Here is a 25814-nt window from a genome sequence, read left to right as displayed (position 1 = left end):
TTAAATTTTCAAACTTTTGTTTTTTTTGTTCAGTTTGGTTTTCAAAATAAAGATCACACAATTGTTTAGAGACAATCTACAACAGGAGTTACAAAAAATAGTTGCCCAGGCAATAAGCATACACAGGTTCTGTTAACTATACACATATGGTTACAGGTGTGCTCGTAGTAAATATACACAAGGCTGCTCCAAATGTACACCGCGCCGTGGGCGGGCCGCCTCTCTCACCCCCAAAAAAAGGACATTGACAGTATGATACAGCACTTACAGCACTAGAGAAATGTCAAAAAAAACAAAAACAAAACGAGATTCTCCTCTGTACAAGCCATCAGTTCACCCCCCGCTGAAAATAGCCACTGGTATTAACAAGGGCATGGAAATGAGTACAATCAATTCTCCTCACACCCATGTACGTGTGTGACGCATTCCACGGGGTTAAAACGTTCCTATAAAAAGTTATTTTAAAAAAAAAAGGAAAAAAAGAAAAAAAAAAGAGTCAAAAACAAAAAGCAACAAAACTTCCAACGTAAACCCAGAAGACACCACTAAGTCTAAACGCAACGTGTCCAATCGGGGGGGGGTAATTCAGTGGGCGATTGACGTCTTTTTATTTAATTTTTTTTTTTAAGTTAAGCAGTGACGAGATAAAGATAAAACCAAAGCGTGGCGAAATCTTTGTACAAGTTACTACACAGTATAGAAAGGGCTTTTCAAAACCAAAAAGAAAAAAAATTGATATTACAATTTACAATATACAACAACTCATATGTCACAACCAAGGAAGTGAGAATATACACTGAAATGCACAGGGGGGGGGGGATATTTTTTTTTTGTCTAACATTTTTTTTTTTTTTAGAGTGAAATTTTTTCTCTTTTTTTTTTAACTTCTCATACCAAAAAAGGGTGGTAAAGCACTTTTACATTACAAGGGTTTACAAATGTACAATTATACAGTCAGAAGTATGTGGTCACTACTAGGATACATTATAGATACAGATTCAACATCAAAACCCAGAAAAGCTACAAAGTTTTATATATATATTTATATATATATGCAAAGGTCTACACCAAGTATACACGTTATATTTATAGAAGCAAGACCAGAAAACGATTCTCCCATGCTAAATGATCTGTCTGCTGGTTAGCTGATGGCGTGTGTAGATGTGTGTGTGCGTGCGTGTGCGTGTGTGTGTGTGTTGTCGTCTATGATTCAGTGAAGTCTGACAAATTAAATACTTGATCCATCTCATCATAACTGGAGATATTGAGGGGGGGGGGGTTGTGTTTGTGCAGCAGTTAGCAGAAAAAAAGTGAAATTCATATTCGAGGGGGAGGGGCTAAGGAAGAGGACGTCCAACAGTTTCCTCTCTCTCTCTCTTGCCCCGCCCACCCCCACTGATTCAGAAGGCTTGGGCTTGAATGGGTGGGGGGCGTGGCAACAAAATGTGACAAAACAAATTTAAGGCTGCCCGTAGCAACAGGCCACTCCTCCAGGGTTGTGGTGACGACGAGGGGTAACGCAACGTCCTCAGCCAGTGGGGGATGTGTCTGTGTGTGTGTGGGGGGGGGTTGGGTTGGGTTGGGTTGGTTGGTTGGTTGGTTGGTTGGTTGGTTTACATGATGCCGTTGGGGGGCCCGCACAGGGGGCCCAGGTCGACGCCGTTCTTCATGTAGTACTTCTCCAGCTTGGCCAGGATGTGTTTGCCATACGTGTACTTCCTCAGCGTGGAGATGTGGGGCCGGATCTGAGAGAGGAGAGGAGGAAAGGAGAGGAGAGGAGAGGAGAGGAGAGGAGAGGAGGAGGAGTCAGCGGGCACGGCACTGGGGTTTTATTCATCTCACTTGTATGAACTGGCAGGGAAGAAACTGATGAATGACACGGTGGGTTTTGTTTGAACGGTGAACATTGTAGTAGTGACCAGGGATGCAAATGATCCATTCATCCATTCATCCATTAATCGTTGGTTGATTGACCTGATCGATTGATTAACGATTCGTTGACAAGCAGCAAATTTTCCCGAGAAGCTAAATTTCACAGTGAAAGATGTGGCATCTGGCTCACAGAAAAATCTGAGCTGACCTTTCTTAACACAAGTAATGAATAATTCCGCTGTTTTTCCAAGTAAAACATTACAAAAATCACAGTGTTAAAAATAATCCTCCCCAAAAAATTGTTGTGCATTTTATCGGCTACAATAATTTATTTATTTATTTTTTTTTACCGCAAATGTTCAGGGTTGCGCTGCTGGAGCCAATCACAGCTGTGCTTCAGTATAATGGGAGGGTTCGACACCTATAGCCTACACGCAAGTCATTGTGAGGCGAAGCAGAACTTCCCGACGACGTTTACTCAGGAAGTTATTAGCAAGCTGATTTATTATTGATTGATTTATTTCTTTATAGCTTTGACAGAAAGTTCTGAAGCCCGTGTGGCAATCTGGGTCAATAATAAGGATTAAAGCAGGAAGTGCCACTGTGCTCAAGTTTAGCGCAGGCAGCGGCACGTCTGGACACTGCACGCACGCCGTGGTTTTCGTGATTCGCTCTCATACTTAAATTCTGTGCACAGCAATAAAACACTTTCGCCGGACGACATTTTACAAGAATTACGTTCAGTGAGAATTCTCAGAATTCTCGCGGGACCAGATTTTTACGAGAATCCACTTCACGCCGCTCAAAGGAAACGCCTGCAAATCGCAACTGCACTTTGTCGGAATTTTCAGAAATATGGCTTTTATTTTGCAAAAAAAAAAAAAAAAAAACCTCGATAAAGGACTTTGGGGCCCTCAAAGCATCCTGGGCTCGGCTCCGCCCACCCACCTTGTGCATGACGATCTTGCGCTGGGTGGGCTCGGCCACGTCGATCATCTTCTGCACCACGTAGTTGGCGTACTGGTCCTTCATCATGGTGTATAAGGCACTGTGGGGGCCCTCGGTGAGGCTGCACACCTCGTCGATCAGCACCGCCCGCTCCGCTCGGGACGCGTGGGTCACGCACTTCTCCACCACGTTGCTGCGACAGTGAGGATAGGGGCGCCGTCGCTTTCAATTCTTTTTTTTAAATCGTACTCTTTCATTTATTTCGAAGCAGCGTTGGTCGTCGCCTACCTGGCAAACTTGTGCTGGCTGAGGCCCAGCACGTTGCCCCTGATCTCAGCCACGATCTTGCTCTTGTCCTCGGCTCGGCCGTGCTCCAACACGTGCTGGATGACATAGTTGCCGTACTGGTCCTGGATGAAAGCAGGAAGGAGGGGAAAAAAAAGAAAAATCAAAATCAAAAAGGCACGGTCATTAACTGGGGGGACGGGAGGACGACCAGCTGGTGTCGCTTCTCAAGTCACATCAAGAGCGGCGAACAAAACACTCGAGAGGAGCCGCACCTCCAGCCAACAACTGCAACACAACAATCCAACTGGAGGAGGACAAAAGAGGTGCGAGAGAGCTGGCGCCCGTGTGTGTGTGTGTGTGTGTGTGTGTGTGTGTGTGTGTGTGTGTGTGTGTGTGTGTGTGTTACCTGCACAAGCTGCTCCGTGTGCTGATGGAGCTCCTCCAGGATGGGCAGCGTCTGTTCGGGGAGGCAGTGCTCCAGGATGCGCTGGATGACCCGGCAGCCGTAAGGGTGAGTGGACAGAGCGAAGACCTGCGAGGTGCAGGTGACATCATCAGCTGGGTTTCTCACAAAATAAAAGCCTCTTCTAGGCTGTTTTTACTGTTCTCTGACAAAACAATTTTTATTTATTTTTTATTTAATTCTTTATTCCAGCATAAAAAGGAGGAAAAGAAATAAAAAGTTTCAATAGTAAAAAAATATGTAAGCCTATTACTCAAGGAAAACAACAACAACAACAAAAACAAATGTCCTCAACTTAAATATGGGTTATGGGAAACTTAACAATGGGTCACAGTGGAGCCTGAGCCTTATTGAAGGCTTCAATGATGTCTTCCTGACACATTTTTCATTCTGAAATTTAGGTTCTCAGGAAAAATCACCTCTTATTAATTCATGGTTAATCGATCGATGAGGTCAATCAACCAACGATTAATGAGTTAATCAATAATTTGCGTCCCTAGTTGTTCTATTTTTTTCTCTTTGATTACTTGTGAAAAATATTTTCACTTGACGTGAACTGGTCACGTGACCTCATACATCACGTCTGGTGACGCGTAACTGGGAAAAAAGTGTTTCCATGGCACTTTTGCGATACACTGCTGTATGGAGACGTCTTAAAAACCACCTCATGAGAGCGTCAAATACTTGTTTCCATATCTGAGAGTTTTTCTTTTAAAGTTCAGGTGTTTCCATCAGCTGATTTCCATTGCGATATTTATGTTTTGCGCCGTTCTAAGGGTGCTGGAAATGCTGCTGTTGACACAAACTGTTTAGTCAGGCAGAAGTAGAAGTGTGAGTGCGGACAACAAAAAAAAAAAGAAAAGAAAAAAGTGCATCAGATTACAGCGATAAACCATTCAGAGACGCTCCGACACAGCCAGCACGGACGGGAAATTCCTCACGTCCTTGCAGTTCAACAGGAAAAACCGCCTCTCGTGGTGTTGAGCAGGCAAAAGAAAACAAAACGACAACAAAAACAACACAAACAGTGGCTCGTCGGACGCTCCCGTTCACACCGAAGCCGTTTCGTTTGTCTCAAAGAGACGCGGCACGCATCAACGCCCCAAAATCTTTCCTTTAACACTTTATGCTAATGTAACATTTAGCTGCTGGAGACGAGGCGGCCGAGGCCTCCGTTGCCACGGCAATATGCAACCACCGTGCCGCTCCAAAGGAAAGAAGAAGAAGAAGAAGAAGAAGAAGAAGAAGAAGAAGAAGAGAAAAAGAGTGGATGTGGGAGCCGATAAGGCGGCGACAAAATGCTTCTTACCTGGAGATAAAGAATGCATGAAACACAGTGTGGGTGACATTTAGTGTGTGTGTGTGTGTGTGTGTGTGTGTGTGTGTGTGTGTGTGTGTGTGTGTGTGTGTGTGTGTCTGAGGGACCCACCTGTCCCTTGAAGGCGTCGATGATGAAGTGCAGGGCGTGCGGCTGCACACACTCGATGCACTTCTGCACCACATGGTTACCGTTCTGGTCCTTCACACACTTGAGCACGTGGCCGTCCAGCTCGCGCACCATCTCGCTCTGCAGGTGGGGGGGTGGGGGGTGGGGGGAGGGGCAGGCAGGCAGGCAGGCAGGGTCGCGTCGTCATCATTTGCAGGGGATGAAATCACATCCTGGCCGGCGGGCAGCATCAGCGCCTCCCTCGTATTTCACGGCAGCGCGACAAATAGCGGCGGGCCTGAGTGCAGCCGGCCTGGAGGAGCACGGCTGCAGTCCATTAGGAGGAGACGGATGCCTCCCTGTCTCACACACTCACTCACCCACTCCCTCACTCCTCTCCCCTCCCCTTCCCACCCTCCGGCACTGCTGGATTCCAGCGAGCTGGACCGTTTCCCGAGCGTCCGGTCGGACCGGTCACCCGACCTGCAGGTCGATACCTGGGTATGAACGCCGCCACCTATTGGCCGGGGATGCAACGAACCATTAGTTCTGTTGTCGACTAATCCATTGATTATTTTTTATCTTATCTTCTTTGTTGTCACCGCCTGCTTTGGACTTCAGTTTAACCCAACTTGCTTAAATCTTCACACCGCACCACACGTTTTCAATCAAATACATGAAAATAATGACACACAAAGCATTTATCTGTGACGCAGTTGTGAAATTTTTCAACGTAAAATATCATAGGTGTATTAACAAGGTTATATATACCCGAGTGAACTATCGTTGGCTAGGCTAAGCTAAGCTCGCTTGTCCCATTGATTTTCTGAAAATGCGTGATGTACTTCATCGTCATCGGCTGACGATCACGGTCATTCCAAACATAACTACAAAGCATCGATCCTGCACGTCATTTGTGAACTCCTCTCTGCGGTGCATGACAACTCAGCGACTCCGGGGCGTCGGCATATCGCCGGAGTGCTAGCGCGGAATGCTAGGTGAGCTAAAACGTGTTTCGCTGCTTCAGCTTCGATGAAATCTTCCTAAACTTTAGAAACTTTGGGTCGGAGTTCTCGAGCCTTTTTCGGAGAAGAAGCCATTCTTCTTCGCTGTTATTGCAGGATGTAAACAACAAGCGACACTGCCACCCTCAGTGCTCAGCAGAGCACTGCAGGTAGAAATGACCCTGTAGCGGTGTGATTTTATCCATCAGCAGTTTATGTTGACGACGTCATTGATTACGTCGACTAATTGTTGCAGCGCTGCATTCAAAATTCAAGATGAAAGTCACCGCCAGGGGGAGCTGCTAATAAAGAACCCATTGTACCTTATTTTACTGAATGGGACATTGAGAATATGTGAACTGTGAGCAATTAATCCTCATAAAGCCGCCAACGATAAGCATCTGAATGCTACGCACGCATGCACGCGCGCGCACGCGACTCATTACGCAGAGCGGGAGAAGGTTACATCGGCCCAAAGGTGACGTGCGTCTGCTTCCTCGGGGCTGCGACTGCGTACTCACAATGACCTGCTGATCCGAGGGGATGAACTCCAGCGCCTTCTGAATGACCCTGCAGCCGTACATCTGCAGCGCCAGTGACAGCACGTGACCTCGGATCCTCTCGGCCAGCGCCAGCTTCTGGTCCAGGCTGCCAAACTGGAGCCCGGACAGACAGACAGACAGACAGACAGACAGACAGAAGCCAAGTTAGCGCCATCAGCTGACATTAGTGTTGTAGTCAAGACGTCACCAGCCGAGACGAGACATGGTCAAGTCTAGAGAGCATCGAGATGGAGGCCAGACCGAGACTTCAAGAAGACTTCAAATAACAACAAAACAGGAAAGAATGACCAGGATATTTTTCAACATCTACTTTCAGCAAGGAATCTCTGAAGGATTTTGCCGTTTTCCAGCTATTTTGAACCATTTTCTTTGCTTGATAAAATTAAAAATGAAATGAACTCGGACTAAGGGGGCAGGGTGTGTCACTCTGGGTGTCACTCTGGGTGTCACTCTGGGTGTCACTCTGGGTGTCACCACCAGAGCGTAAAACGGCAGCAGCTGGATTCTTTTCTGTTATTGTCACGTCATTGCAATGTCGGCTGAGTTTCGACCCAACAGTCAAGAACAGACGGGTCCTGAGAGCGAGACCAATCTCCAGCACGACGACACTGGCCGACACGTTGGCGGTCTGAGGGTTTCAGGTCTGCACGTTTTAAACATTCATGTGTTTAGATACCGTATGAAAGTGGATACTACTGGTTCTGGTATAGAGAAAATCATACTTGTGAATTAAATGAATGACTGTGTTATTTAATAATTGCCTATATTAACAGAATAACACAACTTCAGCAGAGTCACAGCAGGAAGGCATCTGCTCATGACGAGTCACGGCCATTCAATTCAATTCAACAGTCTGAACTCAATCAGCTCGGTGCACATGTGATGGTCTCCTGACTCGGGCACTGACCTCAAAGAACTTCTGGATGACATAATTTCCAAAGACGTCCACCATGAGCTGGTAGGCCGCCTGCAGGATCTCGCTGAAGACCAGCTGGCGCTCGGCAGAGCTGGCCCGCTCCAGTTTGAGCTGAATGAACCTTTAGACGGAGACGACGAGCATGAAATTAGCTGGAGGTACTTACATTGAAGGCCCGCGGATTAACTGAGCGCGTCGCTGTGTTAATACATTCCATTAGCTGTGGGCGCAATAAAGAAAAAGCTTGACGGGAGGAAAGCAAACAGGCCCGTTCCTCTAAATCTCATTTCGTTTGTACAAGGGGGGATTTATAAAACCAGACGGTGACGGAGCAATAAAGCAAAACAGATGTTCAAAGGGACGAGGAGGAGACGTTGATCTATCTTTAACCTGAGGGAGGAGACGAGAGCGGAGGAGATGAAATTCCAAAGCGAAGAGACGAGAGGGAGGACGAGGCGGCGAGAATGAACTCGGTCGCCTGAGAGAGGAGACAGGAGAGTCTGGAGGCTGCAAACCAGGCTGCGTTCGCTGGTCGTTTAAACTACAGCACTCAGCCAAGTCTCCAAGACCCTGGTCAGGGGCAGCGGGGCCGTCCATTTTAATCACAGGTCTTAGAGAAGCTGAAAAAAATATCTCATACAGGAAAGAAACCTGGCTGCTAACACAGGGTCCTCACACTGTTTCCTGGCTGTGGGAGGGGGGGTGACAGTGACGAGAGCATCGCTCACATCTGAACGGCGGCTAAAGTCATGCAGGACGCTAGCGTGCTGCTCTCTCCTTTATGCACTGCGTCTTTTCTTTACGAGCTCCCAAACCTCTAGGAAACAGTGTTTTCTGTGGGCTACAGGCAGATGGCGTCGAGGAGCCATTAAGAGCATAAATACTTAAAAATATTCCTCCCAGCTTCGCTGCTCTTATGGCTTGCTGAGGAAATGTTGCACAAGTCCTCAGTTACGGTTACGTTTGCACAGAGGTAAAATATAAAAGAGCAGATTGTTAAAACGTTAAAAAAAAAGGGGGGGGGGGAGTTCCGGGGGGGCTGTTACCATGTTACATTAGCAATGAGGCCCTCAAGACATACGAGCTCGACTCAAATGTGCCGTTTTCCTGCAGCACACTGCAGCTGCTGGCAACCACAGTCTCAAGCGAGCAACGCTGAAAACTTTTCAATGTAAAAACAAAGAGGAGGAAAAATGTCCAGGCATAAAGACCGACGAAGCAGAGAGAGAAAGAGAGAGAGAGGGAGAGAGAGAGAGAGAGAGAGAGAGAGGAAGAGAGAGAGAGGGAGGGAGTGACAGAGAGAGAGAGAGAAAGAGAGAGAGACAGAGAGGGCGAAAGAGAGAGAGAGAGAGATCACACAGAGAAAGAGAGGGAGAGAGAGAGAGGGAGAGGGGGAGAGAGGGCGGGAGAGACAGAGAGAGAGGGAGATGGAGAGAGAGATGGAGAGAGAGAAAGAGAGAGGGGGAGAGAGAGAGAGAGAGAGGAAGAGAGAGAGGGAGTGACAGAGAGAGAGAAAGAGAGAGAGAGATCACACAGAGAAAGAGAGGGAGAGAGAGAGAGAGAGAGAGAAAGGGACAGACAGACAGACAGACAGACAGACAGACAGAGAGAGAGAGAGAGAGAGAGAGAGAGAGAGAGAGAGAGAGAGAGAGAGACGCCTGACCAAGAGACGCTGGCGATGGGAAAAGTTTCGGAGGGAGAAATTTCCTCAGACTCAGCGACAGTAATCAGGGGAGATAAAGCGGGGCGTCCACCGAGAGACGCGCGGCCTGCCAGCTCCGAAATGTCAAGCGTGGGCTCGGATTGTTTCAAACAATGGACCGAATTCAATTCCGTCTCCCGCTTTTGTCCGCTGCTGCCGGCGTCTGGGTGGCGACTCTCACCTGCTGCCGTGCTGGTCCTGGCTGAACTCCATGATGTGGCCGGCGATGTCCCTCAGCTGCAGGTTGGGGTAGCGGTTGTTCCTGAAGTCCTCCAGCAGGCGGCTCCGGCCCGAGGGCATGACGTCCGACATGCCGTAGCGTAGCCGCGACGACGGGAAGAGCTGGCTGCTGGGAGAGAAGAGGGAGGAGCCCGAGCTGGCGGCGCTGCGGTACTTGGCCTCCGCTCCCGGGGCTGCCGAGATGAAGCGCCCGCTGCCGTTGGTCAGGCCCCCTGGTGGTGGAGGTGGTCAGAGTCAGTCTTTTTTTTTTGACGGTTTCTATTCGATGCTTTTGCTGTCGTGTGGCACCGCTTGAAACTGACTTTCACAGTTAATGTTTGTGGCAACGATGACGGTGACAATAAAGTTAAAAAAAAAGTTGTTTAAAAGTAACTTCCAGGTATATTATGACCATCACACATTGCGACTAATTTCATTTAATTTAACTTAACTTAACACAGCGTAACTTAACATAACGTAACAAAACATAATATAACTTAACACAACTAACCTTAACTTAGCTTAACATATCATAACTTAACATAACTTACCGTAACTCAACATAACTTAACTTAACTTCATTGATTAAATTCTTAGGCGACAATGAATTGATCATCGATTAATTATGAACATCCCCAATTCAATTCAATGGAAAGAAAATCAACAATCAGCACTGGACAGCAGCACTTGTGGGACTGATCTCATATAATTATTATTGTTATTATTATTGGATAAATCATTTTAAAATTGTCGAAAACAAGACATTTTAGGACAAAACACACTCAGGTTTGTGATGAAATGGATTTCTAAGTTTCAAATTATCAAAATACAGCTGCCAAAAAAAAAAAACAAGCAATCGGTTAAAATGGGATTGAAACGCACTCACCGAGATTGAGGTTGGACGAGGAGCTGTGATTGGACAGGGAGGGCGGGGGTGTGAGGGAGTGGGAGGGGCCCTGGTTGGGCAGGGGCATGCCCACGGGGCCGGGGGAGGGGCTGAAGCCCAGCGTGCCGTTGTAGAAGCCACCGTGGCCAATGGGGTTGAGGCTGGAGGGCGTGCGCTTGTACAGCTCGTTGTTGCCCGTCAGCGAGTCCCGCCTGGAGCCGCTGCCACCGCTGGAGTTGGCCACTAGAGGGAGACAGATATACTGAACCTGTGGCAGGGATCCTGAGGAGCTACTGACAAGCTACTGCAACGGTGCAGTTTCCCCTCTGACACCGAGAAATAGCAATATTAATATAAAACAGACATATGAAGATCTACTGGTACACAAGAAGAGTAGGTGAACAAAGTGTCATGAAGACAACAACATAAACAAAACAACAACAAAAAGACAAAAACAAACAAACAAAAGGCTGAACTACATAGATGTAAATATGAGTCTGCAGACCTCAGCTCACAGTGATCTGGCACCTTCAACTATTGATAGAAGACAGGAATGGATTCCAAGTTTTACCCGAGAGAGTGAGTCTACTTTTTTCCAATTTGAGAAAATAAAGCACATCTCTAACCCAACCTGCATAGGTAGGCGGAACTGGCGACTTTCACTGAAGCAGTATTAGTCTCCTTGCCAGCAGGGTTGAGAAAGATATCAAGTCCTTTTCAGCAGGAGAAAGGGTTAATGGAGAGGACCAAACCCCAACCAGAGCTTATATATCTGTCTAGAATGTATCTGAATCTCTGCATTTAACAACAACATAAACAACACTTTTGTTTTTGTTTCCACTTTTCATAAGATCTAAAACTTTCTCTATATAATCAAAATAAACCATTTCTCTCAAATATTGTTCACAAATCTGAGATTATCTGAGAAGATCCGTCCGACCTCACAGGTGTGGCATATCAAGACGCTGATTAGACAGCATGATGATTGCACAGGTGAGCCTCAGGCTGGCTACAATATCTCAGATTGAAATCAGAGAGAAACTGTCATTTTGAGTATATAGACAAACCTTTGAGGCGAACTCAAATGTCCAAAGGTCTCAAAAACGGGAGCCAAAACAAAAGTGTTGCATACATTTGTTCCATGTACTTGTACCACAAAATGGGCGTGTTGTGACCGGCCCATCGTTTGCCGTCGTCTCCGGAAGCCAACAGGGCGTAACTGAGCGGTTGGGGTTCTGCAGAGACTCACCTGCGGTGCCGAAGCCTCCCAGCGTGGCCCCCAGCGTGGCCCCCAACGAGGACGACGTGGGCTGGCTGAAGCCCAGGGAGGCGGAGCCCGGACCCGGCTGGCCCGAGCCCTGCGAGAAGAGCGAGGAGCTCTGCGAGGAGGAGCTGAGGGAGGAGGAGCCGTAGAAGGAGCTCCCCCCCAGGGCGCCGCCGGGGCCGCCCTGCTGCTGAGGCTGCTGGGACGTCATGGCACGGAACGGACCGTTGGCCCCGCCCCCGAGGCCGCCGTTGGCACCGCCGGCTGAGGCGGCCGCCGCCGCAACTGAGGGTGAGGCACAAATAAAGTCACCGCACATATTGAGAAGATCTTAAAGAGGAAAATTCAAACAGGCAGAATCGATTATTTCTATTTAAAAAAGAAAAAGTCTTGACGATGTGTAAAAAAATAAATAAAGGTAAATTAAATAATTACAAGTATGGAAGCGTTTTGCATTCACTTGGGGGGGAAAAAAGATCTATTTTATGGGGTCATTTCTTTCCCCCCCTGTTTTTTTAGAGGATTTCTTTCTGTTTTTCTGACTAATTTTCCTAGTTTTTCGTGGTCAACGCTGTTTTTCGGGGAGGGGGGGGGCGGTGTTGATTAAACTAAACAAGCTGACCATGTTTGCTTCCAGTAAATCCAGCTCTCGATAAAGGAATGGATGTGATTGTTTCAGATGCTCTCTAAACTTGGGGAAAAAAGCACTGGAGAAAAAAAATGACTCAGAAAATCAGAAAAAACGCTTCCATGTACAAGTAATTTAACTAAATAATGCCAAACTTCACTCTACGTAGTCGCTGAGAAACAGAAAAACAAAACACATCGAGCTTTGCTTTGTAATTTCTTAATTGTGTGTTTTCTTAAAGGGGGGGAGAGAGTGGACGCACAAATTGTGCGGCAGGACAACAAAGTGTAATCGCTTGTTTTGTGTCCGTGCTGGGTGCGCGATGACGCCGCGCTCGGCCGGTATTCACCTGCTTGTGCAGCGGAGGGCGATATGATGACGGAGGCGGGGGCCATGAGGCGGACGGGGCCGCTCCGGGCTCCAGTGTTGACCACCAGCGCCCCCGTCTGGTCATAGTAGGCTGCGGGGGCCAAGACTGGGTACCCTGGGGGAGAGAGGACAGAGGGCCGCGACTCAACAATCATGTTTCTGCTAATTCAGAGACAAAGTATTTAGAATAGAACAGAATGCTGTAGGGCAATAGAGAGGAAAATAATGACGTGAACTAACAATAAATAACATAAAATAAACTATTTACAGTGTAAGAAAGGTAGGAAAATTAACTATTTCTATCTATATGGAGAGTTGGAAGTCTACTCAGACCGGCGACGTGGCTTCGACTCAGCAGGCCGACTCACCGGGGACCCCTGCTGCCAACCCCTGGCCAAAGGCAAGGGCCGAGTTGACCGCTGCCGCTGCCACCAGCTGGTCGTTCTGTTGACCCTGCTGGCCTTGGCTGGGGGTCAGAGGTCGTTGGTTGCCACCAGCACGCATCACCTTCAGGGAAAACACAGGAAAATAAAAGCATTTTTCCTCGTGAGTCATGTTTAATATGCTAATTTATGCCGAGTCGCAGCGCTCTGAAATCCATTCCCAGGCAGAAAACATTTGGCAGCGCAGACGATCTGAACTTCTGATGCTCGTATTCTGCCGTGGTTAATGTCAAATTGAATGTGTCCCACACACAGAGATAAAAGGGTGTGATGTGATAATAATCAGGCTGCATCAGGACAGCGAGCCAAGCAGGAGAAAATCTCATTTCCACAGAAAAAAAATAAAAAAGAATTGGATAAAAACTGACTGAATTTTGGCAAGCTGGTGTCTCACTGACCTGCTGTTGGTTCTGCTGGCCTTGGTTTGCCGCCTGCTGATTGGCCGAACTGTTGGCCGCCGCCGCCTGTTGCTGGAACAGATTAGCAGGGTAGACTCCCCAGGGGGTCACACCGTAGTACTGAGGAGGCATCACTGCCGGACCTGAGAGCAACACAAAAAAATAGAAAAACAAGATGTGAGATTGTACAACTGTGTGTGTGTGTGTGTGTGTGTGTGTGTGTGTGTGTGTGTGTGTGTGTGTTTGGGTGTGTTTGCGGCATCTCCTTATGGTGGGAAATTTAATTAGCGACGAGGTGCTAGTGTTCCAAAAAGAGCGAGACGTCTCACCGAGTGTGGCTGCTGCTGCCAGGCCGGCTGCGTACGGGTCCGTCCCTGGTGGAGCAGCACTGATGATGTAAGGATTTGGCACAAAGGCTGGAGCCAGACCTGGGGAGACACACAGGGTGAGGGGGGAGAAGGTGAACAGGGAGCACCAAGTCTGACTACACTGGGAGCGCACACACACTTCTGGAAGCAGGCTGCTGCACTGTTTAGATCATCAAACTCAAATATTCATGAGTTCATTAGTGTTACGTCCACCAATTAGGAAGTACGCAGCTTGGACAGAATTTTATTATGAACTCCTCAGTCATTCTGCACAAACAACTGCACCAAAGTTATAAAAAATACAAAAGAAAGAGCAAAGCCATTCCAAAAGGCAAAGCAATATTTGTGATTTCAAGTCAAGACGGTTCTTCTTTTTTTTTTTAATGTGCAACCAGTGCACAACCCAAGAGCAAAAATGATCAAAGAGCTTCAGGTAAAAGCTTAACATACTGCCCATAAAATATTAATAAAAGTGTATACTCGCAGTACAATTGAAGTCATTTGGTTTTCCTCCCCTAACAACAGTTCTTACATGTAGTTATTAATCTTAGTTAGCTGCCACTTTTAAAGGAAGCCCACCTGACAGTGCACTAAAAACAAAACACGCTGTTAGGGGGACCTCCTTAAATACCAGGCTCCCCTAAAAAAAAATGTTTACACACAGGACCTTTAAGGGCAAAACTACAAAAGAGGATTAAGGCCACAAGAAGAGAAAAAATTCTGAAAGTTTTCCAAGTTTTCCAATTCGAGAATAAAATTTTGAGATTTAAGTCAAAATTCTGAGAATAAAGTTGATATAAAAAAGACGAAATCTCACAAATAAAATTGATATTTTGCAATTAATGTCAATGTGAATCCAGTCCATATGTCGTAAGTAAAGTCGAAAGGCCCTGCGTGCAAGTCTAGTGGAGTACTTCCGTTTTCCTGATTGTGGGTGAACCTCTTCTGCAACATCCTCCAAGTTTGTCTGTTTTTTTTCTTCTGAACAGACGTAAAGTTCGAGACAGTCTTTTCAACGTCCGAATACTTATTACAACACTGTGTTTGTGTGCTAGAAGAGCAAGGATTCCCTTGTTGCTAAACCCAATTTTGAAGTACAATTTCACAAAGTTGTTCCACAGAAGACATGTAGTCAAGTGACGAAGGTACGATGACGAAAATGAAACTTTATTCACAAAATTTCATCATTTTTACGTCGACTTTTTTTCCCACAAAATTTTGACTTTATTCACAAAATTTCGTCTTTTTTTACGTCGACTTTTTTTCCCCCACTAAAATTTTGACTTTATTTACAAAATTTCAACTTAAAACTCAAAAGGAAAACTTAAATAAAAAATCTCCTTCCTGTGATATTTGCTTCTCTTCTTGTGGCCCCAATCCTCCTTCGTACAAAGCGATGGCGAAGGCAGGGCAGGGTACAGGTGCGTGCTTGTCCTTACCGATGTGAGGCTGCTGCGCCGCTGCCAGGGCGTACTGCTGCTGCTGGGCCGCCGTCAACTGCTGCACCGCCAGCGCGTTGTTCCTCTGGAACAGCTGCAGACACGGCCACACGTGAGCAGCTCCTTCAACGGCTTGGACTGAACGCCGAGACCTCACAGAGACAGCTGGAGGTGTGGTCACCTACCTGCTGCTGGTTGGTGTAGTCAAACAGTCCCACTGTGGGCGCCGAGTCCATCTGCATCTGGGAGTTGTAGTCAAACTGCAGCGGCTCCATGACGGACTCCATGGGGTCCATGGTGACGCCTCCTTGCTCCACGCCCGAGAAGTCCTCCGGCGGTTTGGGGCCTCCGCCGCCCCCCAGTGGCGTCAGGCCCTCGGCCCCGACGCCACCGGGACCCCCCAGCAGGTCGCCCTCGGGACCGGAGGGCGCCATGTTGCCTTGGGAGCGACTGTTGGGACGGTTGGGAGGAGCGACAACTTAGATCAGCGCGGCGACAAAGTCATCGGTCCTTCAAGCCGCCGGGGTCGCGGCCCGGTCGGCGTCCTCACCCAAACTCTTTGACGTCCACGTCCAGGCCGTTCTGCACCGGCAGCCCGTTGGGGTTGATGACGTCGCCGATGACGTCGGCCTCGGCCTCCGTCAGCTCTTTGAGTTTCTCCCCTTCGAACGTCGCCTTGGGCTTCTCCCGCTTCTCCTCCTCCACCTCGCCGTCCCTCGGCCCCTGCGACACAGAGACACACAGGCGGTAAGAGAGAAGCAGGTGCAGATGCAGATGCAGATGGTGCTGCTGCTGCTGCTGCTGCTGCTGGGGAACCTGACAGTGATGGATGGCCAACACAGACAGGAGGACTGGAGAAGGACAGACGGGCTCAGTGCACAAGGTCAGTGTTTCCACCAGGGGGGGTGCTGGAGTTAAGGCACCATTTACATGGCTAGTTTAAGATGCAAGTAAAGGGGGCGGGAGGGCGGGGGGGCGGCAAGTGTCAATCAGTGGGAGCAAATCAATGTTAAATTGAGTGAGACGGGAAGTCTGGCAGTTGCTTGTGGTTCCTCTGTGCAGATTTGGAAGCTGCTTGGCAGCTGAGTGAGTGAGTGAGGAGGAGAAGGTTAAGAAGTGAGGGCGACCGCTGCTCTGAGCCAAGGAGAAGATCAGCTGACACAGCGGAACAACGAGTAAACAGAAGCTTTTCTGGACTGACAGTGTGTTCCCAATGAGAACCTGAAAGTGCAGTTCTGATGCTAATCGTAACATCGCTCTAAAGGTCCACTGTGTAACAATTTGGCTTGATTTATTTTTTTATATATATTGGTAAAAGTTAGGGATGTTAATAATTCATTGATTAATGATTAATTGTCGATGAAGAATTTAAGCGATTAAACATTTTTCACAGTTTTTTGTTAAATAGTGCGGTGTAATAATGTGTTTCTTACACATTGTTCATTGTGAAATTTAGGTTTGCAGGAAGAAAAAAAAAAAGAAGGCTGCTCATCAATTAATCGTTAATCGATCAATGAGGTCAAATCAATAATTAATGAATTCGTCGATAATTTGCATCCCAAGTAAAAAGCTTAATATACTGCCCATAAATACATTAATAAAATTGGATACTTGCAATACATTCAAATTCATTTGGTTTTCCTACCCTTAGAATGGTTCCTATACATATATAAGAGTCTAAATCTATCAAAGGACTTGTTCCCAGTTCGCCATCATCATGCACTGCCATACTTCTAAGGAAGCCCAGTGTGGACAATCCAGCTGCCTGACAGCGCGTGTCATATGTAGAGTGACTGCAAGTGTCTTCAAATAAACCAACAAAGAAGACGGTGGTTAAGGTATCCAGATTTGGGTGCGCAGGCCACTGTAGTTCACTGGCAAGCTCAAATAGGAGGAAGGCAGAGCGAAAGACGCTGCAATCTGAAATGCAACCCCCTGATGTCGCCGTTTCCTCTTCAAAATCTCCAAATGTTGCACACTTCACCTATCATGCAGAGCGGTTATATGTTGCGTGGTCGGCCGGAGGGAGGAAACCTACGTAGGGTCCTTTCCGCAGGCAGGAGTCCAGCTTGTCGGCCGGCGAAGAGGACAGGACGTACTCCACCATGCTGACTCCCAGGCCGCCGCTCTCAGAGCGAGGGGACATGACGGAGCCCACCCCGACCTCGCCGCCGCCGTGGAAGCCCTGGCCAGGTCGACGGGACACCATGATTGGCTGAGACACGGAGTGGTCTGACCGGCACAGAGAAAGAGGATTTATTATTCATCCTTTGATCCGGGCAGAAATAACAGTGTGGAACGTGTGGAAGATAAGAACTATTACGACCTTTCAAGGTATAGATTACACTTTAAAATTGGAGCTATTATTTTATTGTTCCAACAAGAGGGCTGAGATATTATTGAAATGTTTCTGGAGCCAGGCAGGATTAGTGCGACAGAACAACTGCTGTGTCAGTTGATGTCAGTCGTTTAACGCAAGAATAACGCACTTAATCCCCGACATGTAGAAATAAACTGGCTGCTGGTTCAGTCTCATTCTGAACTCCTGCACCTTGTCAATGCACTAACACCCTGAGTCACGTAATGCAACTAAGAACCTGGATCATGAACTCAGCGTGTATCCAGGTGCCTTTGACTTTAGCCATCAATTGTAACACAATGCAGACAAGAGGATTCTTTTTAAAGCCCTTCTGATGTGTTTCCAGGCAGCCTTCAGACAAATCAAGAGCCAGTCGAGTCCCACCTGAGGCGCCCCACGCGCTGTCCCTCCACTGGTCCAGAAAGATCCCCTTTGGTCCGTCCTTCCCAGAGTCGTCCGTCTCCCAGAACTTCTTGCCAGTCAGCAGCTGCTGTAAAGGCCACAGAAACAGTGGAGTGGGAGGGTGGGAGGGGGGGGAAGAAAGACGAGGGGTTGAGATATTGGAGATTTTGGACAAAAAGTAAAATCCTGACTTTTTTCCCTGAAAACTCCCATTTTCAATTTAGATTTTTCAGTAAAACTACACAAAAACTATGTAATAAATTATTTCAAATATTTTTTCTCAGGAAAAATAGCAAACAAATCTCCCTCTTGGCAACTGTCAATCCATTTTCCTTTATTTTAACATCGTCTTGACATATAAATAAATTAATCACACAGCCCTGGTGTAAAGCTGATCCTCCACATCAACCCTCAACTCTTCACCCCAATGTCTCACCTCTCCCATGGCCCGTCCCTCCAGAGCCAGAGCCTGGAAGTCGTGGTTCAACTCATCCATGGAGCGAACCTGCAGCCAATCAGATCACCACATCAGATCACATGCATAGATATATTTCAACTGAATTATTACATTTAAATGCTGGTATTCACATAGATTGGACCACAGTGCAGCTGCTCTGCGGTCACGGCAGGTTCCAAACAAACAGGAGCTCAGTGGATTAGAGGTGAGATTTAACGACCCGCCATGTTCTTTACCGTCTTAATATTTTGACAACGTCTAAAATACACAAACCTATTTAAAAGAAAATCAAAAAAATATTTGGAACGAGATCTAGTGCAAACAAACAGCAGAGGAAAAGCAGCTCAAAGGTTGTTAGCCGACTTCAACTCATAGTTTAGGGAGGAAACGTGTCACGTGCGCTGACCATCTGCGTTTCCATGACAGTGTTTGGCAAAATAAAAGCCAAGCAAAACTTTAAGTACAATTGTGATTTGCAGGCGTTTCCATTGAATGGTGAGATGCACAGAAGCCGTACTTCTCAGAAAAGCCCAATTTGAGGAGGATGGAGGTACAAAACATTTTGCATTTTGGAGCATTGCCAGTGGCCAGTGAACTGGTCATGTGACATGCTGCGTCACATGCTGTGACGTGTAAATGCAAGTCTTTCCATGACACCTTTGCCGTAAAGCTCTCTATGGAGACGTCTGAAAAAGCACCTTGTGAGAGCGTCCAAACCTTTCAGCCATATTTGAGAGGTTGAGTTGTTTCCATCACCAGTTTATTGTTGCCATATTTAGGTTTTGTACAATCCTAGGGGTCATGGAAACTCAGCTACTTACGGTGCATAAAAATCAAACAGATGAACTAGTGCCACAGTATTGTTAGGGCTGAACAATTATGTCAAATAATGTAATTGCGATTTTTTTTTCCCCCTTCAATATTGTGATTGCGATTTAATTTGCCATTATTATTATTTTTTTATCTCTCTCGTGTATTTTTCCACAAACAAACAAAAAATTATATGTATTATAATAAACATGTCAGATTTATTATACACAAATTGCTCTTTTTTTTATATGCTAGGCTAATGTTAGGATAAAAGCAAAATGAAGCATGAATTCATATGAAAGAGCCTTTATTTATCTCCTGGTGTTTTTGTTTTGTTTTTTGGGGCTTAGAATGGTTTTGTTTAAGTCCACACAAAGCACAAAACCGCAACGGCTTCATTCAACCGATGCTAACCCTTAAGCGCCAGAATTTTTTCAAGAAAATATTACATTTTGATAACAAGATTTCAAATGGCTGTGACTTGAAAGTGGTTGGAGATAAAGCCACGCTGTAATTGAGGAAAATCTTCAGTATGACCCAAACTTTGTGAAAGGAGTACATTTTTGTTTTTTGTTTTTTTGTATTATGTCAGATGTCAGGGGTCTGTGTGCCAGATCCCTGTCTCCACAAAACCCCACAGGCTCATCAAAATCACTGTAATTTACAGGGTGACCGCGAACATCCCTGCTGCCTCCACCGGCACTGGCTGGGTGTTTCCTCCCACAGCTTCTACCACCTTGATCACTACCTCCCCGAGCCCTCCGTCACCATTAGCGGTGTTTTGAGCACCCCTGCTTCCCCCCCACCACCACGTCCCCTCATCCTCATTGGCCGATTACTCCCACCACACCATCTCTCTCCGCCAACCACTTCCTCGTCTCCTCGACTGAGGCTTTCTCTCTATTTATACTCCGAAATCTGAATATAAACACCCCCACAAATGCTGCTCAGATTGAAGCCACAGGTGTCTGCCATCTCCTGGTGTAAAGTAGTAACTACTTTCAGCACCATATTTGCCGCGATGGCCTGTTTTAATTCAGCAGTGATGCTTGTCGCAATTTCGCGACCATGGCGCCTAAAGGGCTAACACGCTAGCAGCGTTAAAACCGCTATAAGGTGCGAACGTACGAATCAGCAGTTCACTGCCAGCGAACACAACTCCGACTGTTGTGGTCCTTGGTGCTTTGGTAGTTCGTTCTGCATTTTTTTTAAAATTATTATTATCTCTCCCGACACTGTTTTGCTAAACTACGGCCACCAGTTGGTAGCAACCAGGAAGAGCTTCTTTTCCTTGCGTGTCGCTCCGTCCGTCCAGCTCGTCGCAGCATCGACTCCTCCCACTGACTGCTTTGCTTTGCTTCGTGCCGCTCGCAAGTCACGTGACCGGAACTCGCGTCAATCGAATCGCAGTCTTGTTTTGCCCTATCGCGGTATTATCGCAAAAATGCCATTTATCGTCCAGCCCTAATTGTTGTACCACATGTAAAAACCGAGCGTGCGAGCGCGCCACACGTGCACGCACCTGGCTGTCGTGGATGTTGTCTCCGGTGGGCCACCGATGTTTGCCCGGCTGCTCTCCGTGCTGCCGCTGAAAGAAGTAGTCCACCATGGCATCGTCCTGGGAGCGTCCCGCTCCGGCCACGCCCTTCAAAAGACACACACACCATGAGTCCACGGCTATTTTTATTATCGCCTCGACGTCTGTCTGCTGCGTTTTGATGCTGAATCCACGATTGTAAATTTCGTCCTGCTTTTCATCTGCGTAGAGGCTGAATAACGAAAGAAAAAAATCTTAAGACATCCCGTCAAAACAATCCTCCACTATCTCCAAACAGACTAAAATACGACAGATTGACAATTTGATAAACGATTGAAAATCATTCTTGTAGTCAATCAAATCATAGCCAACGCATCAAAGTCGTTTTTTACTATTTTTCCTTGTCAAAACAACAAGGAAACAGATTTTCCTCTCTGCTCATCTTCACTAGCAGTTCATCTCACACAGTGTCAACCTACGGGGTTTTTTTGTATTGAAAACAGTGCCACAGAGTCAGTCATCATATTCTGAAACAGCCGGTCTTGGTCATGAGACCCACACACATAAAGATGACAACTCATTGCCAGTTATCGCCCCAGCCAGCCACCTTCCCATCTGGAAACCAACATTATACAACAGTTAGTTTGGGCCGAGGTGACGGTGGCAACACAACACCGTAGCTTCTCTGTCATTACAGAGAGATTGTGTCCGTTACTGTAACACGTGCAGTCGTCTACAATCAACCTTTAACCGTTGTGCGTATTCAAAGTCGCTGCTCGCCGCTGCACCTTTAGACTCCAGGGTACAATAAAGACGCTGACTTTCTCCCATTATAAATACATGAAAGGCATAGCGGTTGAATGGTCATGTGACCACTGTGAGGTCAGCGTGTTTTCTGATAAAAGCTCAAAGCCCTCGACACCTCAAACTAAGGAGTACAGTGATGACAGTACAGTGACGACAAGCCCATATTCTAACAGGCGTCTATCACAAGGTGAGACAGGAGAGCAAAACAATCTGCTTCTTCTGGCCAATAAAAATTGAATCTTAAAGTTTGCTGCATCAAAACCTAAATGTAATGAAGGGCAATGAAACAGAAGGAAAAGAAGAAGAGGGTTACAAGAAGGTGACCTCAATGTTCCTTCCACTTCCTCCTTCACCTCCACCAGCACCGTAACAAAAACAATACAGTGGCGGTCAACGGCAACAGCCCACCTGGGCTGATGAGGAAGCGAGACGTCCCCGCAAATTAGTACAGCGAGCACAAAGAAATGCCAAATCTCAAGGAAACAACCGGCACACTAGCCGACAGGAAGCGGCGCTCCTCCCTTCCAATGTCGCATAACAACGTCTGAGCGAAAACACATTTCACCACCTGATGCTTATCGCCAAGAACCAGCACCAAATATCTGCACGGCGGCAGCTGATGGATCCACACTGGTCTAGGATGCATTTTGAGAGAGTAGCCAGAAAAGCTACGTTTTAGCACGAACCTTCCCGACCCAACTACTGAGGTGCAGCCATCCAGGTGCCGGCGCCGTCTTACCTGTTGGCTGGGCGGTGTGGCCTGAGGCGTCTGCCCAGTTGGAGGGGCATGTCCTCCGCTGCTGAGCACCACGGGCATGCTGGGAGACGTAGTTCTATGGTGGGGGCTGAATGAATCCTGCCAGAGCACTGCTTTCCTCTTCAACACACACACACTGCTCATTCCACCACAGCCTGAGGAGAAAACAGCAAACACACATCATCAGCTTTACATCATCTTAAACCACAGCAGCAGCACACTTGGTTAGACACCACAGTGGCGGTGCAGTATGTTAAACTGGGGAGAAACATGTCGCAGTGAATGAACAGTGAATCAAATCAAAGCAACTGAAGATAGTTTCTATGGTTTTTAAAGTATAAACCCATCGATAGCCTGAAAACCCCTCACCCCAACATTTTAGGCAGCACAAAGTGCTTTTACCATTGGAATGCGTCAGCCTCACAATTATATCACAGGGCCATACGCAAGCTAAAAAAAAAAAAAATACATTACACAAAAAATTAATACCTAAGCTGAACGTCAATCAGCATAGAGCGCCTCGCCAAAAGCTTCATGTCATCCCTACTGCAAAACTTCTCTCACATGCATTTCCTCCCAATAATATCAGTTGCCATCCTGGCAAAAAGTGCAAACTTTCTTGACTGTTTGTACTTGCCCCACTTTTCATAGGGTCGCGTGCCAAGAATGTACACAGAGGGGTAAATGCATCTGTTTGTGGAGATGCAAGTTGTTTTTTTGGATAATTAGCCATGCAAAGCCTCTTCATTAAAAGTCACGGTCTGTACACGGGTGTATAACAGCGATATTGCCGGAGAGAGCTTTAGGCTCATGAAAGGAGAACATTTGCTGCACTGGAGTCTGGAGGACGGAGGAGTAAATCAGAAGGTGAGGAGAAGTAGGACCTTTTAGGCAGGTGCACGATAAATCAACGCACGTATTAGAAATCATCAACATTTGGAAGTTTGCAGTCAAAAGTCTTCAGATGTTAGCGTGCAAAAAAGCAGCGGCGGCGGCGGCAGCAGCAGCAGGCAAACTGTCGGGATACAGGCAATAATAAACTCATTCCGTTAGGTGGTCGCCACTGATGAGCGCATCGATACTCTGTGGTGCCCTGAGTTCAAACCGATGTAATCAAGGGAACATGGGTGTGAATTTATTTTACAGCCTGTGCTTAACCATCGAGCTCTAATCAGCGGCAAGTTAACAAGTTAGTGTCCAGACAGGACACGAGGAAATTGCAAGCACTGCCCCCCCCTCCAAGCTAACAATGTTAAGTCATTTACTTTGCCAGAGACACTTTCAATGACAAACACAGAACTCCGAACAAGTCAGCTGTGGGAGGATGAGGGCATTGTACAACCTTCTTCCATGGTGGCCCAACAAAACAAAAAAAAAGAAAAGAATTCAGGGGCTTAGCGGCTCAACCGTCCCGGAAGGTGATAATAACAACACAGCAGCCTGCCAATACATCAGTCACACGTGTGTGCGTGTTTGTGTTTTTGTCTGACTCCTTCACTCGTCACGCATGTCAGAAGGGCCGCGCTCTTATTCCTCACGCATGACAGACACCAGGTGCGGAAACGACACCCGGAAATCTGCAAACCGGCCGCTTGTTCGTTCGTTCGCCCGCCCGCCCGCCGCCGCCCGAAGCAACACGACTCGTTCTGCCACAAGTTTCACCGCCTTCGCTTCTTCTTGCTAGCACGGAAACACGGAAACAGGAACTGACTGGGGTCCCGCGGAGCAATACTGGCTTAATCATTATTCAATACCAGGGATCAATCCACCGCATACCGGGCACAAGAGGGAAGAAAAAGGGGTGTGACAAAAGCCCGAGCCAGGCAGCAACCTGGGGCTAGCCTGAGATAACGTTAGGTGTCTCGACTCACACTCACACATACACACACACACACGCAGGCAGACACACACCAAACATGTCCCTGCTAACAGACGTGACACATCAAAAATCGAGGGAAATGTGCATTTGGGTAGCGCTGCTGTAGCCACCGGGGCTCTGGAGGGTTTATTCCCGATGCTCACGGCGGTCTGTGACGCTAGTCTGGGGTCTGTTATGGGGGGCTTCGCTGGCCGTGTCTACCAACAATAACACGGCCTCCTGACACCCGCTCAGCCCGGGCGAACCGGGCGGCCAAACACGGGGGCTCCGCTCTCGGTTACCAGCAGCCCGGCGGTGGCCTCTTTAGCGAATTTAATTGGCTCTCGGCGCACATCTGGTGGGGGGTCTGCACCTGCGTGTCGACCTTGCACAGGCGACCCGTAACGCGGATGCTAACAAAGGCCCCCCGAGTGCTTGTCTGGAGCGGAAGACCCGACACAACGGCAGGAAGGAGGCACAAGAAAAGACGGGCAGCCGTTCGAGCCTCAAGAAAACGGCCATCTTTCCGCCTCTCCGCGGGCCGCCGCGGCCACAATATAGCTCCCGGTGCGCGACCCGATGACCCGGCGTGGCTCCGCGACCGCAGCGGGGGCGATACTCACCGGCGGAGAGGGTGGATGGTCGCGGATTTCGGCCCCAGTTTCTCTCTGACACCCCAGGCTTTCACTCCAACAACATGGCGGCTCGGCGGAGGAGCAGGCGAGAGCGCTGCATGCCGGGAAGGGATGAGAGAGAGCGTGCGGTTCATTGCGCCAACCGGGAGGGGAGGGACGGCCGCACCGGCCCCGGTCCCTTTGTTATGCGTGTGTATGTGTGCGTGGTGGGTTTGTACTGTAGGGTGTGTGTGTTTTTGTTTTTTTTGTTTTGTTTTTTCACGGAATGTTGTTTTGGCTTCATTCATACTGATGGCTGCATAATAACTGTATTTTTTCCATAGATCGTTTATTTATTTTTGCTGCTGCTGCTGCTGCTGCGCCCCTTTTGTGTGATTGAAACTATGAGATGTCGTTAATATTTACAATAGCTATATATCAAATATGGTATTCTCAGCACCACTTTAACTGGGTACTCGGCAGAAATGTATTAATATTGAACAATATTCTACTGTTTTGGAATTCTATTCATATTTATAATATGTGTGTGGTGCATATTCTCCAAAAGAACCTTGAACAACAATTCCCTGTTAAATATGGATATTGTGTGTCTCTGGAGCAGACAGTACACACGGATTCAAGGTCTCCAGAGTTACCAGAGGGTGCCTGGCAGCAACACGGCCAGCCAATGAGGGCCGGCGGTTTGCTCTGTTACACCACTGGAATGCATATGGTCTTTGTTGAGTCGGGGGTGTGTGTGTCCCAAATAACAAAAATACCTCTCTGGAAATGTCCCAGTGGAGACCCTGAGGCTGGAGTGAAGGCTGAACCAAATGACGTCATGCTACTACATCACCCTCCAGATGTGATTTTAGAAATAAACTCTCCTTTCAAGTTGGGAGTTTAAACTTATTCTACATTTAAAAAAATAAATAAATTGTTGACTCAAATACATAGAGAAATCACATAAAAGATGTATTTTTTCCATGACCATGACACACTTGAGGCTGCTTTTCC

General features: G+C 47.3%; 1 protein-coding gene across 3 annotated transcripts; it reads right to left on the bottom strand.

The window, feature by feature from the left end:
• pum1 (pumilio RNA-binding family member 1) lies at positions 1-25715 on the bottom strand. 3 transcript variants are annotated; one of them, XM_076016039.1, is made up of 23 exons: positions 25577-25715; positions 22308-22480; positions 20747-20869; positions 18394-18462; positions 17940-18045; positions 17235-17428; positions 15747-15919; positions 15382-15646; positions 15197-15290; positions 13719-13817; positions 13390-13532; positions 12917-13055; positions 12529-12663; positions 11537-11836; positions 10288-10530; positions 9364-9634; positions 7472-7601; positions 6523-6657; positions 5001-5138; positions 3515-3640; positions 3109-3230; positions 2821-3013; positions 1-1745 (listed from the first exon to the last, which is right to left on the bottom strand). In XM_076016039.1, the coding sequence occupies exons 1-23, from the start codon at positions 25638-25640 to the stop codon at positions 1614-1616; spliced, it is 3567 nt and encodes a 1188-aa protein (XP_075872154.1). In that variant the 5' UTR covers positions 25641-25715; the 3' UTR covers positions 1-1613. The 3 variants fall into 3 exon arrangements, with proteins under 3 accessions (XP_075872154.1, XP_075872155.1, XP_075872156.1); XM_076016040.1 differs by having other exon boundaries at positions 17940-18042; XM_076016041.1 differs by lacking the exon at positions 25577-25715 and adding an exon at positions 24807-24930.
• Between the last annotated feature and the right edge of the window lie 99 nt (positions 25716-25814).

This window comes from Nelusetta ayraudi, unplaced genomic scaffold (assembly GCF_046127955.1).
Source record: "Nelusetta ayraudi isolate G7.1 ecotype Tasmania unplaced genomic scaffold, CSIRO-AGI_Nayr_v1 ptg000212l, whole genome shotgun sequence".
Taxonomy (NCBI): domain Eukaryota; kingdom Metazoa; phylum Chordata; class Actinopteri; order Tetraodontiformes; family Monacanthidae; genus Nelusetta; species Nelusetta ayraudi.
The sequence above is the reverse complement of the archived record's forward strand: the minus strand, read 5'-3'. Positions and strand labels throughout refer to the sequence as shown.